The following is a 21,894-nucleotide window of genomic DNA, read 5'->3' as shown; positions in this document are numbered from 1 at the left end:
GGTATGCTTTAGAGTATTTTACACGTTATTTGGCATAAGTAAGTACCTAGCATTCCCAGATTACATTTCAAGAAGAAGCAGGACTTGCTGAACAACTCTGGCGCTTTAAAACATTAGGATAAATCTATGCAAAGCAGACTCATATTTTCAGCAGCATTTTATCACATCATTTCAAATTTTAAAAAGCTATTTCAAATGAGGAAATAAAATCGTTAAAAAGTGCACATTCATGATAGTAGATTCAAAGTTTTAATGTATTATTCTTTAGAATGGTTACATAATATTATATGTATAAACTGCATAAGAACATTTTAGTTTTAACCTTTCTCCTCAAAAGTACACGTGTACGTAAAACCATAAGGAAATATGTCTTTTTACATTATCAAAAAATGAATACTATGGCGTCTTTATTACATGTGTGGTTATTTGTTCGTGTGTCAGTTCATCGCTTGGAGACTGTTCCGTCCTATTAAGACACGTATAACCAATTCGAACAAAAAACAATCTTATAGACAATGAGTTTGAATGCAGTATGATAAAAAAGTGTGATTTTCTGAGGAAATGTTATAGGACCATCTGTCTTCTCCGAACAAATCTAATTATATGAAAGTAAGTTGTCCTAATGATAATACACATTTACTGTTGACTTCACGTATAGTGTTTTACATATATACGAAATAAAACAACATTGACAACATGAGGTCGAAATTTGAAAGTCAACTTAAGGCTTACAACGTTGATTTATTTAAGACGTGCAAAAGAGAATTTTCGTGTGCTATCACGTCAATGTAAATTAATATAACCTCTGAAGAGCCCTCATAAATACTGTGTGGTTTAGATAGGGCAACACTTCAATTATTTCATTTTTTATTCTCGTTAAGCTATTATTTATTTAGGGTAAAACACAAATCTTGATCAGGACGGGTTTGTTTTTAAATATTAGAAGAAGTTAAAATCGTAAGATCTGTCAATGCTGTAATGATATTTTTAGTGGTTCAGATTATCAAATCAACAATTTTCTATGGTCTCTGCATTTTTTTTATTTAGATGATAACAAAAATCATTAAAACGGTGACACTCTTGACTTGTATACACTTTACTGTAAAGAAAATGAAATAATAATAAGAATAAATCTATACAAAAGGAATCATTACAAACACACAGTATTTCGCTTGTTTGAATATTGACATCTTGCACGTGTTGCAACTCCTAATTGAAACAACTGTACACCTGTATACACCGAACTATACAGATGAATATCTTCATATGACATTGAAATTTGACATTTAAGGTTACAAGAGCAGCATACAAAGGAGATGGGTTCTTGCAACAAATCATTTACAGATAGAAAACTGTGTCGTCAGCGAAGCGAAAAAGACCAACAGTAAGATTGTGACACTTTTCAATTTGGTACTGCTTTTTACTACTACAAGTTGACTGTATCTTTGCCCGAAGAAAAAAGATGGTTAAACTCTTCGACCCTATTTCATATAATACATAATATTATAGAGACCATTTGTTTGTCCCAATGTAGTAGTATTATTTAACAAATGTATTTACTATTATAAATAATTTCATTTTGAAGGAATTTCCGTAGACTTACTGGACATTTCAAAACTTATTTTACCGTGCCCATATGAATGAATTCATTGCATATTTATTGTTACCGGAACGTTTCGCTCTCATACGAAGGTTATGTTATCTTCATGAATTCATTTTCTAATCAAATATGAATTTCATCTGTTGAAACTATATTGAAATGTGTTTTAAGACACTTTCAAACTATTTTTAATGCTGAAATAAACAAACTTGACTTTGTCCAGACAAACACTTTCATTCTTTTTTCACCATTCACATTTAAACGAACTTGCATGCGTTTTACCAATATCAGACCCCCCCTTCACACACACACATACCATATAGGCATTTAGAATTGTTTAAACAGTTATTCCCCTTAAATTCAATTTAGGTATTCGTTTTGCCTTCCTTTTCCTCAAAGATGGTTCAGACACTTATAATTATAGATCAATCACAAACCGAGTCGTTCTTTGTTTTACATACCTTTGCGGGTGTACATTTGCGCATGCGCACTATACAACGGTGTGGTACAGAATGAAACAGACACAGTGTCTATTACGAAATTCTCTTCCGGATTCCATATAATATGTTTAAGGCATGCAATAGTTTAATAACGGCTGAAACAAGGAACATCATGTCTTTGAACTATGACAAATAATGGACACTCTATAAGCTTGAAATGGATATGTATATTAGCAAGATGCGTGTGACATCTAAGCGATGTGTTTTCTTTCTGGATTAAAAAAGAGATGTATGATATTTGTTCCTTATTACCTGTATAATGCTTATTCATAATCAAATAACCAATACAACATCAGCACAAATAGTGAATCAATTTATTTATTTCATGGTTTTAAGTGTTAAACGTGATGTATCTTTTTTGCGCTTTCAGAATCAACGTCAGTTCATGCCTGACAAGAAATTACATTAATTTTTTGTTAATACCCTTTATTGAAATAAAGTTATACTTGAATCATGGTTTATATGAAAAACCTCATAACGCTAGGTTTTTCTCACGTTTAACTACAATAATGATTAAACCTCAAATATAATATATATATAATCACAATCGGGAAGTCAGGCTGTCATTTGATGCTTTGCAGACAGTTGTATAAAGTTGCCCATAGGTTATATTTGGCAAGTTGAATCATAATAATGATTTGATTGGTGAGTAGTAACAATTCGATAAATATTGACCAATCAATAAGTTATTTTGGCTAACTTTAGCCAAACCAAAGAATTTTTTTTATACAATTGGCGTCTGTTATAAACAATTACGTAATTAAGTATTTGTTGCATACAAACTCTTGTTATTCAACATTATTGAGAATAAGATATTTCCCTCACTGTTAGGAACAATAACTCATATATCCTCATTTAAACAAAATGCTTCACATGCCTTACTACAATATTTTTTCAATAGCGTTACTGATACATTTAAGCATATGGAAGCATTTTTCAATCACTGGAATGAATACGTATTAACGAAAGAGGCATTTATTTCTGATCTACTCGTCAATGAGACCAATTAAATGCACTTAACATATTTTGAATACCATATGCATGATGCACTTGATTTTCTTTTGCGTCAAATAAAATGAGTAAAAGATTTGTATTGTATCGATGGCTGCTCTTAATTGCATTACAGTCTTTAAAGATTTACAAAGTCAGATATGAACACACAAAATCATATAACAAGTAACTGCTCAAGTATGCACTCGATTTTCTTTCCCGTATAGCATTTAAATTTCTGCCCAGTATAACATTTGAAATGTTGTCCCATGTTTGTCCCGTATCGAATTCCATGTTGTATCCAGTACAAATATCATACTTTGTCTCGTATAGCAATCCATGTTCCGTAAATCATTCGATGTTTTGTCCCGTACATTTAGTTTTCTGACCTTTAATTCATTTTATATTTTGTCCACTCAAGCCTTTCATGTGTAGTCCCGTATCAAATACCATGTTCTAACAAGTATAGTATTCCATGTTTTGTCCCTAAGGTCTTCCATGTGTTGTCCCGTATCGAATACCATGTTTTAACAAGTATAACATTCCATGTTTTGTCCCCTAAGGTCTTCCATGTGTACTTCCGTATCAAATACCATGTTCTGTCGAGTATAACATTCCATGTTTTGTCCCCTAAGGCCTTCCATGTGTAGATCCGTATCAAATACCATGTTCTGTCGAGTATAACATTCCATGTTTTGTCCCCTAAGGTCTTCCATGTGTAGATCCGTATCAAATACCATGTTCTGTCGAGTATTACGTTTCATGTTTTGACTCGTTTAGCCATTCATGTTCTGTTCCGTTAATCATTTAATATTTTGTCCCTTAAAGTAATCCATGTTTTGTCACGTAAAACATTCGATGCGCTGTCCCTTTAAACATTTAATGTTTTGTCCCGTATAGAATTTCATGTTTTGTCCCCTTAAGCGTTCCATCTTTTGTCCAGTATTATGTTTAGTGTTCTGTATAGTACAAAAATTCCATGTTTCGTCACGTATTGCCCTTGATGTTCTGTACAATTCGACATCCAATGTTTCACACCGTAAAGTATCCTATGTGTAGTTCAGTCTTTGTTCTGTCCCTTAAAGCAAACCGTGCTCTCTCCCGTGAAATATTCCATGTTCCGTCCAGTTCAGCATTCCATGCTATGTCCATTAAAACGTTCGGTCCCTTTGATTTTCCGTCTTCTATCCCGTTAATATTTATTTATCAGACCCGTATTACACCCGAAGTTTCGTTTTAGATATGGAAAGAAACGTCTGTCGGAACGGAAGATAAAATTAGTTGTTTACCAAAGAATTTTCAAGTTGTCGTTCTCGATATTGACGTTATGTTCTTAACAAATGCATTTGCAACCAATGTATTTTATCGTTATGACAACATAATTTTGATGTTTACTTTTGAAGTGCTCACCATCACACAAATGGTGGAGGAAAGCCGAAACCCGGTTGTCGACATCCGAAGCCGAGCTCGAAACTGAAGCCTCCATCTTTACAATGTAGAACCTTGTACGCATATGACGCTCAAGACACTGATGAACTCAGCTTCAATGAGGGGGATATTATAGACATTGTTACAGAAGGTAGCAATTCATTTATTGTTATTTCTAACATAACACATCATAATTCCACCTAATTAACTATTGTGCTTACATTTAATGCTGGAAGTACTTGTGGTGAAAGACTTAACATTGTACAGGGGGAGAACATGTTCAAATCTTTCTTGTCAGGTTTTCAACGTATACCGGATTATTTGAATGATGAGTGGGCTGGCGTCTGGACGGGCTGGTTTCAAACTGGTGTTTTCCGTTCAACATTTTAGTTAGAAAAGACCTAAAGCGATGACACTTTGTCATTAGCTGACATGTCGGCGTACGTTTGGGCTCAACATGGGATACAAGTGGTCAAGGTCATTGACATAAACATAATAATACATCAACACAGTCATTTTAAAGTGACATAAAGTGATGGAATTTGGAATGAAGTAAGAAAATAGAAACGTACCATGGAATTGTTTTACGGGCTTGTTTGGCAATTGTTAAGTCATGTTATTCTCACTGACTTTATCTAGAATAACATAAATATGATGAAGAAATTTGGTCTGCAGCAAGCTGATATGAAAATGTTCAATATGTAATCATTTTGAAATTTCAGGTCAAGATTATTAAAACAGAAAAAAGAAAACTGATTATATGAAGGTTTAAGCAACTGAGGTTTTTCATACGATAGTTCTGCATTTTGAGAAACAGCATTTCCTATTTTGTGAACATATTTGATTAAAAACCTTGTTTCATCACATTGTTGCGTTTCTAGTGATATAATGTAGCTAAAGTAATTGAATATATATTGCTTTCATTCAGATTCTGCTGGTTGGTGGACTGGAACGCTAAGAGGAAAGGACGGACTGTTTCCAGCTAACTATGCTGAGAAAATATGATGTCTCATATTGGAACGCTAAGAGGAAAGGACGGACTGTTTCCAGCTAACTATGCTGAGAAAATATGATGTCTCGTATTGGTCCTTCATTGTAATTTATAGCAAAGCAGGACTTGTGTCATTGTTATTATTGACCTTATTTAAACATATGTCGATGTTGTATATAATAATATATCATATGTTTCCGGTACGGAAAGAAAAATCCGACCCTCGGGCACGCCCGTTAGCCGGTAACGAGCTTGCCGAGTTACCGGTCACGCTCCGTGCCCGAGAGTCGGATTTTTCGATCTGGACCGGAATAGCATGATTGATATTTTTACTTGCATACCTTAAATTATAAATTTGAGGAAAATTGATGTAGAAAACGCATTTTGAACATTTCACCAAAAAGCGCGTGCGACGTTGTGTACTGACGTCATTAAGCGCAGTAACTTAAATCACTATCGACGTCAAATAGTTACTTTAAAAATCGCGCTTTTACGATTATTAATTTCAATTTTAATTAAAAGTATTGTATACTTATATTTTTAATAGCGCTTTATTGACATTGCATAGAAAAGAAATAAGAAGTGGCGCGTTGTTGCGCTCGACTCATCTTACATGGGGGGTGTAAGACGAGTTTTCCAGCACCGAACACATGACCTGAAACACACATCCGATATGCAAGAATATATATTCTTTCTTTGTCTTCTTATGACAACTGATATTTCAATGACTCCTGTGCTAATAGTACTTAATTATTATGTGTTCATATTTCTTATTTCAATTGATGTCAGAAGATGAGAAAATGTCATGTTTTGCCACTTCATAGTTTATTGTGAAGGAATTTACGAAGCGGAAGGACTATCTAGAGTATTAAGGGATGTCTCTGTAAGCACAAACGTTTTAAACATATGCATCCTTTCAGAGTGTATAGATGAATTTCATGTTTCCTTTCAATGTAACAAAATCAGGCAAGAAAGGCAATCTTATATCTATAAATGATACACCGATAGGCAGGATTTCAAAAACGTCATAAATCAAAGAAAAGTCTAAACGATGACCGAATAAAAATATAGCATACTTTGTAAATGTTATAACGAAACAGAAAGATAAGGAAAAATTACTGTTATTTAGAAATATTATATTGTATATACTGTATTTTGGGCCGGATGCCTTTCTTTACATATACAATTTGACTTGACCGTTCCAAGGCTGTACCTAACAATTCTTGATCAACCTAATTTTATATATATATATATATAGTATGTATGCACTGTGCTGTTCTTCTATGTTTCTTGTTTGTGATTTTGTGTTCTACGTCTTTGGCGTTTGCCCTGTGCCACTAAACCGGGTTTATGTTTAAACTATTTGCTACTGAGCTTGTTTCTGTAGCTTCTTGCATTCATATTGACTTGACTTGACTATTGTTTGTTTAACCTAAATGTTATTATTATGATATATATATATTGATTCAATCCCAATGTCTATTCTAATCTACATCACCTTAATAACACTATTTTTGTATTTAGGACTAGAGGCCTTGTACTACAATACATCTAGGTTTTCTTGTTATGCTACGGTTATCAATCTAAACTAAATCATTCCTTAGAAGAAAACCTGTATTTTCAGCCATTAAACACACATATAGGCAATCATTAAGTACTAGGCTAAATCGTTACGCGGCTCTTTTAATGTCCGTCTACTGCCATTCATCCAATACACTCATAATGTCAGATTTCGCGTTGCAAATGTGTCAACCAATGAGGCTGTTTTCTTAGTCGGGCGCACTTCTTTTTGTTGTTATTGTTGCAGGTACGTATTTTTCTGTTGCATAATTTATGATTATTTTGTGTATACAATTAAAAACATATTTATGGTCAATGATAATCGTTTAATTTCCATAATCAAGACATTGTGTGTGTAATCAGGCGTCTGATTGCAACGCCATATGTGCCGATGCTCAAGAAGCATTATGTCAACCATAGGCGATCGACGGAATGGATACGCGCCGTCTGTTGTTAATCAAACAAACAGTGGAGCCATTGTACAAGCAGAATTAAACTTAGTAAACAAATTCAATCTCAGGATTGCTAAATCTGGAGTGTTGTAGCCGCCATTTTCTGACAGGTTTTTGAGGCTTTTTTCTTTAAAATAGGTATGAACGAAAATCATATTTGTTTTATTAAAACTAGCGCTCAATGACGTTTGCTTAAAATGTGTGACGTCATGAAGCTCGCCCAACATGGGGCACCAAAATGGATAATGAAAAAGTGGGACGCACTTCCCGTCAGTCACAATATATGTGTTCTTGTCATTCTGAATTGACTGCAATTCGACTTCAGCTCAAGAACCATCATTCAAGGTTAGGATTTGTATTCAGGATATAACAAGAAACAAGAATCTTTATTCAAAGTCGGGTATATGTTAACAAGAAACATTAGCTCAATGTACTTTTTTCCGACATGAATAACTACAAACATGTCAAAACAAAGCAAAGAGCTTGTGACCTGGAAATAAAAGCATATAGTAACAAATATTAGAATAAGTATTTACAAAAGCCATTGCTTATTTTATAAATGCATTCAATTACAAAAGTTGGATTATAGCATTGAAAACAGTGATAATATCAATAAGTTATGGAAAACAGCTACAAAATGTTATACACACTAATACACATTTATGTGTAAAATTAACTATAGATTGATTTGCCTTTATTGGTTTGTGTAAGAGAAAACCAGCTGTCTCGAAAGTCCAAACACGCGAAGTTTTTCCTACAGATTAAGTCAATCAAATTATGCAATCAAACAAAACATTATAAAGAGTGATGAAAATTTGAACTTATAGATAAAAAAAGAACACTCACACCTTGTACGAATTCAAAAACATAAATAAACAAGTACATTAATTGCATTTAAATAGTTTGTAAGCATAACCGGTAAAAGAAAAAGAGTTTACACAGTTGGTATCATCAGTGAATAAAAATTTAAAGGAAACTACTTAGAAAAACGTGTAGCATTATATACATGATAATTAAAGCATGGTATATTGATGTGCAGTTGGTAAAAGTGTTATTAATAATCTAGCTTGATAGAAAAAAATCTTTGAAAAGTATTGTTTAGAGGGGGTATTTTATTGATCATGTAGTTTAAATGCTACTAGATATTTATGTTATTATCAGAAACAGTAGCGTACAAAGGCATAGCTGATCCCACATTGGGTCATCTCTACCGACAGGTAACCATTCAACCATCTACCCTACCACCGTCTGGACAATGTCAGCACCTACCACTGTGTAAAAATGTTAAGTAAAAATACAAGGTCGCAACACCTTAACCAATTTCTTGCCGAAAAAACAACAGAAGTAGCTGTTTGTGTTCGACAGACGTTATATAAATTTAAAACAGTCATAAATAGAGTTAAGCCCTTGTTATTTGTCGTTATGGATTTTCTAAATTCTTCGTGTCGTTATTGAATTTCTATATTCTTGGTGTCGTTCTAAAATTTCGGGAAATGAATAAATGAAATATCACTGATAAATGTCTCCAAGCATCGGAAAACACATACAATCAATGAATAATCACTCAATAATAGCAATAAATTGCAAATAAGTCGTAATTTTACATTTACAATCTGTTATCCTTATAATTGATAACGGCAACACAATCCGAAAGTGACATTTATGGTATTTTGTCTAAGATTACTAGTATCTGTCATAGACAAATACCATTCATTGACATAATAACAAATATAATACTTCTTAAGGTAACCAGCACCATATAAATAAAAAAACACATAACTAAACATCATGTCCCATATGTTCTTCTTTTGTTTCATTTCATCCCTTGTGCAACACCCTTGCACAGTAAAGGACCATCCTTTTTAACATACATTGGCTTCCAAACAAAGAATTCAATCTTTGGTCCAAGTTTAGTGTAATACTTGTATATTTCCGTATCAAACCTCATTCCGTTTGGAGACTGGTGAAACTCCACGTGTGGCGGTTTGGGCGATATGGCCATCTGAACACAAAGCTCTGCACATGCTTTCACATACGTTTTAAACTCAAGACCGTATCTCTCCATTGTTATCTCTTTTAGTACTGCATCAGTGATAGCCTGTAATGTGATGTTTACAAATACACAGAAGATATTTGTTGAATTTCCGTGTTAGATCGAGCTTAATTTGCCAAATGCTCACTTGTACCATTATTGTGCAGATAATAAATTACAGTCCAATTATTATGAAACTTAAAAAGTGTGTTTGTGTGCATCTTGTTTAGTATGGGTAAATCCTCCCAGTATTCTTGTGCAAACAATAACCTTTTTATAATCCAATTAGCTTTAAATTTAGGCATAATGTCATAGGATAGATTGCTTAAGTACCCCGAATAATGCCAAATTTACATTTATTAACAGTTGACTTACTTAACAATAAGTAAGTCAACTGTTAATAACTGTAATCTATTATCTGCACAATAAAATGCTAAAGCCGCCGCGTCCGCCGACGACACCGTCGACTCGAAAAGTAATTTCTTTTAGACGACAAGAAAATTAAAAAAATAATCAAGTGACTTTGTTTAGAATGTTCGAATATGTTTCATACGTTATTACTGTTACTAAATGTATATCTTTGGGTATTGAAATAAAAATATACCTTCCAGAATAAATTATTTTAGATCATATTATAATGTCGATAACTAACCTGAACTGTATCATACATTACAGAGCATTGGATTTGCCGTGCAATAGTTTCTGTTGGAATGTTGACGCTCTGTGACGGTCTTAAAAGTACTTGTAGATGTCCAAGGCTCTCGCAGATCATTTTCCTTTGAGAACCAACTGTTCTTATTGCAGCTGTGTAAGTCTTCTGCAAAATTAAGACTTCATTAAACTGAGTTGCATATTTGTTAACAACTTCATGTTATTGTGGACAGACATTGATGTTTTGTATTGGTGTAGAATTTTGAAGTTCATGTCAAAGGCAGAAATTGCAATGCATTATATGTGTTTTTTTAAAATTTCCTTTGGTCTCGATTGGTATTGTTTGGAGCAGAGAAGGTTGCATCAAATTCAATAATGAAGCAATACCAATGAAGTTGTATTGGTCCGTTATGATCAATATATTAAATGATGATTTTTATCTCAAGTAAAACGCTCTTCCAATGTGTCCCAATTATTCTATGACTGTTGACGTAATGAAGCGCAAATCGCCTTTGATCACAAGATACAAGCATTATTTTACGAGTTTTTGATTGAAATAATTGCGCGATATATTGAACTTGATTACCTTTAAGTAACACAAAATGTGTTTTAATGAAATTAAAATAAAAAATCACCATTGACAGTAATTATTATCTTTACTTGAAAGTCATACCTCAAATGCTTTAAGAAGAATTTGAGTAATTGTTGATTCATCTACAACGAACTGTTCCACAGCTTCATAGGCATCTGTCCATTGATTGTCGTACAATTCAGTATATGTCTCGACAAATTTTAAAACGCTTACTTGTCCGAGGCACAGCCAAATACCGGCATAACTCGAACCGGTTAACGGCTTCAACCTAGCGCAAAGCAAATAATGAGAACATGGTATGGCAAAACATAATACAAACCTTTGATTAACGAAATAATCTTGTTTTGTACTACTAGTATTTATGATATCACCCAAGATATAGTTTATCCGTTGAAAATAAATGCGGCACGAAGTAATTATAGTTTTTTGGTGCTCACGCGGAGAAATATTCAAAATAATTATATAAAATGACACCATTATTTATATTTTATTATTTAAAAATAAATGCATGTTACTTGTGTCAAATATATGTTCCTGCTATGAGGAGCAACGTGGTATGATTGTGACATAAATACATGCTCGTGGTCACTGCGATAGATATTCAATGTCAAAACCTCTATAGAATCATTGAAAAATGCTTTTTATACGGAATTATTATTTTAAGGTATAAGCCATGTAATACAACTCGGGAAACATCGGGTAGCATCGACATATATCGCCACTCGCCGTAACAGATCGCGACGAACATCGGGCGTATTCGGCCTGTACCGGATGTTGCTATTTTTAGAAACAGAAGGTATTTCCCGCTATTCATAGGTCAATAATGGAATTTCTACATCGTAGGATTTGGAAACATTGTGATGTTTTTCTCATGAATATACGTTTAAAATAAATAAACATTAAAAGTACACGCTGACAGTTGATTACGATACATCTAACAATTTATCATCATTACAGTAAAACATGGATTATAAGTGAAATATATGCGTAAGAGAAGATTTTCTCTCGGAAAAACGAACTGTCAACAATCGGCATGGAACTGGGATATTCAGATATTCGTATCAAAAGGGCTCTGAATGTAAGTATCCTTGAGCAGTTTTGTACGTTGATGTGTTCAAAAACGTTTGTTTTTAATTTATCTTTGGAATTCTTAAATCATTTTTATTATCTAAATGTTTAGACAGCATGTTCATATTTTACATGTACTTATGTACATGTTACATATTTTTATATGTACTTATGTACATAACTTATGTTTAAGATATAATATGAGTATGTAATCTTTAAATTGATTGTTTTATCTTAGAAAAATATTAGACTTAAATTTTTGTTTAAAAATGATGTGTTTTGGTACGTGGCCTATTTCTAACATACCACAATACATATACATGCCCGTTATTCGTTTACAAAATGCATATTTCCAAAATTAACCTGTGAAAAAAGTTGTATATGGTTTGGGGCTTGAAGCCGCATCTGCTAGGACACTATTGACATTCATTGGCTTGGTGTAGGTCTCGTTAAACCCCAGACTGTTGTGAATCATTATCAACCATATGCACAACAACTACACATTTGTGCCTACCAACCCTTACTCTTGGCTAAAACAGATATTAGTGCAGAATGTATAATACTTGTGCATTTGTATTTTACGGTGGTAGTTTCTGCTGGTTGATTATCAGAAGTCTAATTTCTTTCAGGCAGGAAAATGACTGAATATTACTTAGTCAACAACACTGGGTTATGAAGAATTCCAGCCTGCATTAAATACTATGTTGGATCCTTGAGAGCGGATTTGACAGCCATGTCCATCCACAAGGCAGTCACATCTGATTGAGATAATGTGAGTATTTCATATAAAACGTATTTGACTTGGTTTTTGTTTTTATAAACACACTGTATTCAATAATCAAGTGGTGGTGGTGGTGGTGGTGATGGTGGTCAAGTGGTGGTGGTGGTGGTGGTGGTGGTGGTGGTGATGATGATGATGATGATGATGATGATGATGATGATGAATTTTATTGATAAATTTGATAATTTTCTTTATATATATACATGTATGTTAATGTATCAGCTTGTTGTTGTTTTTTCAAAATAATGTCGAGAAATATTAAACTGTTTATATTTTATTTTGTATATGTATGCCAGTATAATTATCTATACTAATTAGTTAGAAAGGCTTTAAAGTACAACTTTTTTCCTTTACAGCACTAAACATTCTTGATGGGTCAAGTACCTGAAGGTGCATGAAAACCAAATCAGCATTGACTCAGCATTGAGTAGTTATCATCTGTGCACACACTACAAGTACAAAGCATGGGAACAGAGCAAACTTCAACTGTTGAAGAGTGAATAATTATTGTGAAAAAAACTAATTATTAGAATACCAATGACAAAATAAAACAGATAGACATCAAATTACCCACAGAGATTGTTTACATGTCATAATAATAAAAAAAAATATTAGTTGAGAACTTTCACTCTGATATTTTTGGAGCGGCGAGCCCACTTAGTGTTCTTGTTTCTTCACATATTTTAGTTTAAAAGTACACTCATTTGTTTTAAACTCTGTATTCTGAGTTAGTATCATAAGTAAAATTCATTTATTTGAAAGAGTACATTTTATGAATAAGTCCAATTAAGCTTTATAAATTTTTACAAGAAAAAGGTTGATTTTAAGCATTTTATTAGCTATAAAAATGTATGGTAACATGACATTATGTATATTTTCTTCAAAACTGGACGGTAAACTATCATAAATTGTCTTTTAAATTGTTCTTTTAAATTGTTCAATAGACATCATAGATAATATCTAAAATGATTTCAGCAGCTTGCCTTATAGTTAACTATTTTTTATGAATTTTATAAAACTGCTATATATTTTCAAACATCGAAAAACTGCTCTTTTCCGAAGAATCATAAGATCAATCAAAATGATTTTTTTCCATGTGTATCAATAATGTGTTCGTTTGAACTTTAGTTTTCTGTTAACTGAAGTTTATTTGACCAGAAACTGTTGTGTTTATTTCATAATCTCTGATAATGCGGAAAAAAAATCAAATATAGGCAAAAATTTTACTTGTCGCTCTTTGTAGCCCTTGGAGTTTGGGGGTGGGTGTAATGAAACATAAATATTTTTTTAATTCACGGTAAAAAATCTTCAAAATTTGGATAAAAGTCCCATAGTGTACCGTGATTATAACTATGTTGTCGGTTAAAGCTTTTAAAAAAGTGCGTATTACGCGGCTAATACCTTAAGTGTAAGACTCATTTCGATATTAGTGCAATATAACGTCTATCATCTATCTCTTCAATTTTCATTTAAAAGAGAAAGGATAATAAATATGGATATTATTGCTTCTAAGGGCCTGTACGATTACTCGGGTAACCGGCCGACCAAAAAAGCAATACTATTTAATGGTTGGTAATTTTATATTTCATTGTCAACTGCTGCTTGTTGAAATTAATGAAAACGATGCCTTTCCATGTGCTTCGTGGGCTGAGCTCATTTGATTTGACGAACGATAAAAAGGCTTCCAAACCGTACTTGAATTTGCTTTAGGCGAAATACTTATTAGCGGTGCTTAGACTCATAGAAGAAGCTGTGTATGTACTATTATATGTCGTAAATATTATGAAAATGTATAAACGGGCACATTGGTACCCGCGGGTATTTGCCAATCCAGTCCTATATTTCTATCTGCCGTGCCCTACTTTCTTGATACGAATACTAAAAAACACATCCACAAAGAAAACACAACATTATCAATTACGTTAAAATTTAACAAAAAATTAAATTTAAAGAACGAAGTATTATTCTGGATTGTGATTTTACTTAATCTGGATTCTTATTTTATTTCTAATACATCGACGCCTGAAATCGTATATATAAAGTATGCCTAAGAATGCAGATTAAGGTATTAAAGACAAATGTTGCCAAGCGACAGACATCAGGGTAAATTGTAAAGTGCAGTATTTTCAACTTCTAAATACATATTCGATAATATTTTCTTATAAAATTAAACATGTTTAACTTCGTGTTAATTTCTTATGTGCTCATAGCCCGGTTGTGTGTTCACTTTTGACTAAGAACACAGGCAAAGTTGTCCTTATCTTAGTGGTAAATACGTTTGTCCGCATTAGATCCATCTCATTTATAGGGGGATACAAAACCTTTACCGTCTTATTAGTTCAATAAGGCGTAACTGGTATATGTTTTTAGGTTGAAGACATCAGCTCAACAGACCTAATTACCACAAATCGCATTCAGGTATCGTTAGATCTACTGTTTGATATGGCATGTTAAATAATGCGCATGGGTTACAAATTGGGGCGTATGATGTTATGCATTTTAAAAAAAGCTTGAATTAACAAACCACAATATTTTAGTACGTTCATCATACGTAAATGGGAATTGGAAAGTAAGCCTAAGAATCTTAAATAAATCATGGTGAGGGACCATGGGGGATAGATAATTATTGATAATTACACAGAATATGTTGACTAAAAGACCCGGCCTAACTTAATATACTACAAATAGTTAAAGCTTCCTCAGTCAATATCGGGTTTCATTTATATCATTTTACACTAGCAATAAACTTGAAAGATAAAAGCGATGTTCATATAACTTAGTGCATATCGGTTTAACAGATACTGTAATGAAACTAGCCAGTTATATTAACTGCATGTGAACAGAATTGTAAAAAATATCACGCTTGTCGCACCTACAATCTTTCAAATCATTTATCTCTTTCATTAAGTTATTGAGTCCTTTAGTATAACACCATTATTGGTACCTCTTTAGTAGCTATGCTGGGTTAATAGACCACAATAAACATGGGAACGATAAATCACTGGTCATAGTTACAAAATGAAGCCTTATTTGTCCATTTGTAAGATACACCGGCTTTAAATGTGTTTTGCTTTGGCTAACAAAGCAGACCAATATTCCAAGAGGATTACATGTTCGGGCACATGCCAAAAACCGTTCAGACGCGTTTGGCGTCATAGCGTACGGCGCACACTAGTTATGCAAATGTATTTTTCAGGATTGGTTGCTTCAATTCCTAGTAATCAATTACATCCGAATATTCAGCGTCCGGTTTGAGGGACATACACGGATTAGTAAACAAATGAGCTTTTGTCACAAGTAAATATTATTTACTTAGGTTTATGGTGGTTTTTACCAAAAACTTCAAATTTCCTATAACCATACGGATGAATTAATTCGTTTATGGGGTTTTATGAGCAATTGGCTGGTCAGTGGAACCAATTTAATCAATATCATGTCATTCTTACCGTTGGTAAATGCTTCGAGTACATTGTATGTTCTCAACTAACTAAATGTAAGAAATAACTCTATATACAAAGTGAAATATATTTGTAATGCCACTTAGTAATGCGAATCTTACACTGAAACAAACATAAGTTCTCTATAACAGTAAGTTACATATTCGACAGGGCACGCAAATTGTCCAACGTAATATAAAATATAAAAGTGTCCTACTTTTCGTCTATTTCCTGTCGTTGCTGCAACAGTTTCTTGTCTGTTAATGATTTGATGCGAGACTCCAGGACCGACATCTCCTTTGTATGTTGTTCTTGTAACCTAAAATGTCAAATTTGAATGTAATGTAAGATCAATTATGCATCTGGAGTCTTCAGTGTTACGTCTAAAAATATTTTCTTATTTCAAAACGAAACCGTTAACCGACGTATGGAATATATAAATGTTTTGTTATAGGAAAACAGGTAACGTGGTTTGGTTTGATTGCTTTTATTAAGAACGATATTTACATTTTTTTAAACAGTGAGGTGAATTCAATTCAAAATCTTTAATTTGAAAAGAAAACACGAATAAATAAGTCACACATAATTGTTGATTTGATAATTAGGGCACATTTTGACTAGAAAAACATATTCAAATTATCGAATACCTTTTGAAATGTCAGTTTCTTGTAACGAAAAAGCATGCGGCTATGGTTTATCCATGAATTTTTTTTACCTTAACCCAAACAAAAACAGAAAATGTTTAAAGCCTTTACCTTCCCCAGCCACTTCGTAATGATGAAGGGCCTTAAGGGGTTATTTTGATTATTGATTACTAGTTAGGATAATTGAATGCATTTGACATGTTTCAATTTGTCTATGAGGCCTTTTGTGGACGTCAAATTTCCACTTCATGTCATTATAATGGTGAATTACAATTAGGACAACATTGTTGTCTTATAATGATGTTGTGTTTTGAAAACGTGTTTACCGTTAAAATCAGATCGGCCAGAAACGTTTCCATTTTATTGCAGAAATGCAATTTTACCAAAGTGCATTGAAACTCATTGGCTTTGGCGTTATTTTTAAAAATGTTTATGCTTAACTTGAAGGCCCAGATCGGTCTCCGGAAGTCTTTAACCGTATACATTACGTCATAGATGAACATTGTTGATAAATGTTCTTTCGTATACAACAACTGTTGCCTGCTGCGTTGTATGGCGCGATTTGTTAACAGCATTTCATTATTGTCGTTTTACCTCCACTGTACCTTTAACTGAACTAAAACACATGAGTTAGGTCGTGCAAGAACTTTGACAACAACTCTTTCATTGAACATCTTTCCCATGTACCGGTCCATCTCGCCCAAATCTTATAGGACATGAATGATATATATTGAGCTCACGAATATCTATCGAATTAAGTCATTGTCGAGCATCGCCAGTAAAACCGAAACCCCCAACAAGGAATCCACAACCTTATAGGAACTATAGGTACCCTAAACTTATTGATAAGGCTGTCAAGCAAGAAACACTCATAACAGAAATCAGAACATGGCAAACTGGTAAATCTACACAATATTCAAAAATCGTAAAAACAAGGTCAAAATAGAATCTAAAGCTGGGTTTTTTACAAAAACGTCACAGAAACCTAACAATCATTCGTTTAACCTAATGATACTCAAAGACAACATAGGAAAATTGGTTTCTGACCAAAAGCTAGTGGTGAATAAAATGAACTTATTTTACTTCAATATAGCTGAAAATATTGAATATCTTGAACTAAGCTTAAAGATAAACACCCTAGGCTTGACAAAATTCAGGAAAATTACCAAATGTCACCTGATTTGCATTTCACTCCGGTCACTAATAAATATATTGTAAAATATATTGGATAAATAAAACAGTAACTGGAATAGACCTGATTCCTATCAAAATCATCATTGCTTGCAAAACGTTCCCATCCGAAACATGGCCAATGAAATCATTAGCCAAGAATCATTTCCAAATAGTCTTAAGCGGGCACAAGTTACCACTTATTTAAAAAGATAAGCCTTATAGAAAGAACTATAGACCAGTCAGTATTTTACCGTCTGTGTCCAAGTTATATGAACGGGTCATAATTGTGCAACTGATTTGTCATTTTTCATCACATTTTTCACCATTTTCTGGCAACTTTAAGAACATAATTTGGATGTCAAACTACCCTGTTAAGGCTACAGTTCTAATGGACCTCTCAAAAGCATTCGACTGTCTGCCACGTGATCTCATCTTAAACAAGCCGCAACACTTAAGCCCAGCTATCTTACAAAAGAAAACCAATGAGTAGGACTCCATCCTGAACGGTGTGCCACAATGATCAATATTAGGGCCTCTAGTCTTCAACATCTTTCTCAAAAACATATTCTACTTTATCAATGAGGCAGCTTTGTATAATTATGTAGATGGCAATATTTGTTCTGTGTGTGAAATAAAAAACTGTTGTTGTTAAGACCACTTATGAAAAAGAAAGCAACATTTTGATAAACTGGTTAACTCCAACCATATGAAGGCTAATCCTCACAAATTTTAAGCAATTTCAGTCGACTCAATGTACGTTAAAGAAATAAAAGAATTCAATATACGTAATCACAGTATTGTTTGGGAAGATCAAATTAAACATTTAGGCGCTAAGGTAGATTTGAGTTTACTGATGCCAAGATTTCTAAAATTCGCAAAAAAACAGCTCAGTAACTGAATATCATTCAAAGACTTAGCAAACTTTTGACATTCAATACTAAGCTTATGCTCCTTAAGTCTTGACGCAGATCCAATTTTGACTACAGCCTTATTGTTTGGCATTTTTGTAGCAATATTTATGCGAAAAGCTACAGAAACAAGCTCAACAGCAAAAGGTTTAAACATTAACCCGGTTGAATGGCACTGGGTAAACGCCAAAGACATAAAACATAAAAACAAAAGTCACAAACAAGAAACATGGAAGAACAGCACAAAACTCCACAAACAGCAAAGTACATTCATACTATAACCAATTCAAAACCAACACAAACAATCAGAAAATATTCCATATAGAGCTTTATAATTGTTTTTAATGATTACACCTCAGCTTATGAAGTTATTTTTCATAGAGTTCAATTGCCAACAATACATCTCAGCAGGTTAAGATACATCGCTATTGAAACGTACAAATGTCTGAACGGTTTAACACCAGAATATGTTCAAAACCTTTAAGACATGTAATTGTTATCTCAGATATGAAAAGTGTGTAGATGTGCCATCAGGAAGAATAACTAAATTTCGGAATTACTCTTTCCGCTTTAAGGCCAGTCAGATATGAAACAGCCTCCCGAAGAAAATAAGGTCTCAAAGCTACCTGGCATTTTACCTTGTAACTGTTAAATGTGCAAAAAGCCTTTTTTTAAATCTAAAAAAAATAACGATAATTTGAGAACAATAAGATGTTTCCCTAAATAGATTTTATCCTTCGTCTTAAAGAAAAAAGGAGTTTTGATTACAGAAGGGTGGACTGTACCCACTGCACAAAATGTGGCGTTCAAATACCGGAAAATATTTCAGAGGGCATTTGAATAAAAATAGAAAAAATCAAATTATTTACCAAAGGCACATATCTATTTATGACTGTTTCAAATTTATTTAACATCTGCCAAACACCTACAAATCCTTTTTTCGGCAAGTTTTTGTTACGGTGTTACGATTTGGCATTTTCAATTAACATTCTTACCTAGTGTTAGGTACTGATATTATCAGGACAATGGCCGGACAGAATTGTGGATGGTTACCTGTAGGTATGGATTAACCCAATTATAAGAGCAACCATGCTTTTTTACGCCTTTGTACCGTTACTGTTTCTGATAATATATCCAAAATTAAGTAGTAAATACATTATAGATTTAATACCTCCTCTTAGCAGTACTTTCTAAATAGTATTTCTACCAGGCTAAATTAGTTATAACATTTTTACAAACAACAAATTTCTGCACTATACTGTATTTCCATGTACATAATGCAACTTACACTTTTACTGTTTAAAATGTATACGATTATCCTTAAGTTATACTCTTGAAATAGCTAACCATTATACAGTGGTATGTCAACTAAAAGAAGTATGCGCGTGTGGACAGGGCGTACAGCCGGGAAAACTAAAAAAACTATTAGGCTTTATATAGTAATGTAATTGTCGTCTTTTTAGAATGGTGTTAAAGTAATAATATTATTATGAAAAAAAGTTTTAAGGTTTTAAACTGCACATTAAAACAAAGACTTGAAAAACGAAATAAATATTTATTTTACTTGCTCTTATCCATCTTACATTTCTGTAATTGTATGCATGAATAAAATAAGAAACGGCTTTTGTATATAATTGTTCCAATACTGTACTTATTCAGAACTATATGCATCTATTTCCAGGTCAACAGTTCATTGTTATGTTTTGATATGCTATGTATGTTTTCATTTCATGTCAGGAAACAGCTTAATGAGAAAAACATTCGTGTTATCGTATATTCAACTATAAATAAACATTCTTGTGTCTTGTATCTTGTAAGTGCATTCTCTGTTTATATCTAGTCCTTTTTACTAAGTAAGTGCTGAAAATGATGATACAATTATTAGTGTTTATATATTTAGCGTTATTTTTTAAAAACGTCGAGCATGTCCTGCTGCTTCTTGAAATGTCATATGTGTATTTAAATGCTATTTTATTAGCATTGTCAAACTACGTGTGCTTTAAACCGTTTTCATACCTTTTGATTTTGTCATCCACTTCACAACCAGTGCATTTCTTTCTATCGAGAATATTTTGTACATGTTTTCCGCAAATTTCTTCTTCATTTTTACACAAGCCCCACGTACTCCGCTGATTTTGTCCGAAAACCTTATGTCCGGAATATAACCTTTTGTGTGCTTCCAAACAAGGTTTACACATCTGCGATTTGCAGTCGCCACAGTAAGATTCCGCTTCCGAATTACGCTTGCTCCTGGAACATGGAAGACAGTTGTAGTCAAACACAAAATCAGAATTAGCCGAAGAATGCATTGTTTAGCGTTTTAGCCTTAAAGGCGGAAGTTTATTGTAACTATGCTATTATTTACTTCCTAGTAGAGTGCAGCAGTCAACAGTAATGTTTTGTTATGTGTTTTAGTGAAAAGTAATTTATACTACCATTTGTCTTATCACGTATAGTCTGTCTCAGAGTTTGAAGCTGGAAATCAAAATAAAATTACTAATTATAAACTAATTTAAAGAAACTTGTCTTGCCTTTGTATCGAAATATTCATTTTCATTGTAATAAGGGGCTTTTCTTAGGGCCTTTATTCATTGGGATATCGGCTTTAAATAGTGATGTAGCACCTTACGTTATCGTGTCCTTATTTTTAGTATGCTTGAATGAAAACAACACAATAAATTATGTTCGTATATCTATACTTTAGTAAACTTTAGGTCATTCCTTTGTGTAAATTTTTGTAAGACGTTTTTTCTGTATATCACTTTTGAAAAATGCTGATGTAAAAAGTGTCCCGGTTTTGCTACACTGCTGACCAGCTTAAATTTAATAATATGAAATCATTAGAAACCACAGTTGTAATGCTACAGTGAGAATGAGCAGAGAGGTCGTTTTACGCTTTCTTAATTTTGTTTCAATTGGGTATTTGGGTGTGATATTTTTTTTCTTTGTATCAATCATTTATAAAAAGGGAACAAAGGGAATATGTTGGTGAGATTACCCTTTTTCGACCTTCTGTCATCATATACAATAGGAGACACATAGGGAGGATAAGTTCAGGGACGGTTTGAGGAGAGAGCTTAACATTTA

General features: G+C 33.1%; 2 protein-coding genes across 2 annotated transcripts; one reads left to right on the top strand and one right to left on the bottom strand.

Moving 5' to 3' along the window:
• The first annotated feature begins 1,294 nt into the window (after positions 1–1,294).
• LOC128222021 (unconventional myosin-Ie-like) lies at positions 1,295–6,662 on the top strand. The gene is made up of 3 exons (XM_052930765.1): positions 1,295–1,384; positions 4,494–4,669; positions 5,447–6,662. Exons 1-3 carry the CDS (start codon positions 1,317–1,319, stop codon positions 5,521–5,523), a joined length of 321 nt encoding a protein of 106 aa, XP_052786725.1. The 5' UTR covers positions 1,295–1,316; the 3' UTR covers positions 5,524–6,662.
• A 1,226-nt stretch (positions 6,663–7,888) lies between these two features.
• LOC128222019 (uncharacterized) lies at positions 7,889–21,166 on the bottom strand. The gene is made up of 5 exons (XM_052930763.1): positions 20,824–21,166; positions 16,300–16,401; positions 10,878–11,064; positions 10,206–10,370; positions 7,889–9,619 (listed from the first exon to the last, which is right to left on the bottom strand). Exons 1-5 carry the CDS (start codon positions 21,114–21,116, stop codon positions 9,335–9,337), a joined length of 1,032 nt encoding a protein of 343 aa, XP_052786723.1. The 5' UTR covers positions 21,117–21,166; the 3' UTR covers positions 7,889–9,334.
• Positions 21,167–21,894: the final 728 nt, after the last annotated feature.

Source organism: Mya arenaria, chromosome 16, assembly GCF_026914265.1.
Source record: "Mya arenaria isolate MELC-2E11 chromosome 16, ASM2691426v1".
NCBI classification, from domain to species: domain Eukaryota; kingdom Metazoa; phylum Mollusca; class Bivalvia; order Myida; family Myidae; genus Mya; species Mya arenaria.
This window is presented reverse-complemented; position numbering and strand designations above follow the sequence as displayed.

Bases quoted from the DNA above. Each gene is read 5' to 3' on its own strand.
- LOC128222021 (XM_052930765.1), top strand. From the start codon at position 1,317: ATGGGTTCTTGCAACAAATCATTTACAGATAGAAAACTGTGTCGTCAG. The intron at 1,385-4,493 runs GTAAGATTGTGA...TTACTTTTGAAG, and splicing joins CGAAGCGAAAAAGACCAACA to TGCTCACCATCACACAAATG. The intron at 4,670-5,446 runs GTAGCAATTCAT...GCTTTCATTCAG, and splicing joins TATAGACATTGTTACAGAAG to ATTCTGCTGGTTGGTGGACT.
- LOC128222019 (XM_052930763.1), bottom strand. From the start codon at position 21,116: ATGCATTCTTCGGCTAATTCTGATTTTGTGTTTGACTACAACTGTCTT. The intron at 16,402-20,823 runs GTATGAAAACGG...TTGACATTTTAG, and splicing joins GTGGATGACAAAATCAAAAG to GTTACAAGAACAACATACAA. The intron at 11,065-16,299 runs GTAGGACACTTT...GCTTTGCGCTAG, and splicing joins CGACAGGAAATAGACGAAAA to GTTGAAGCCGTTAACCGGTT.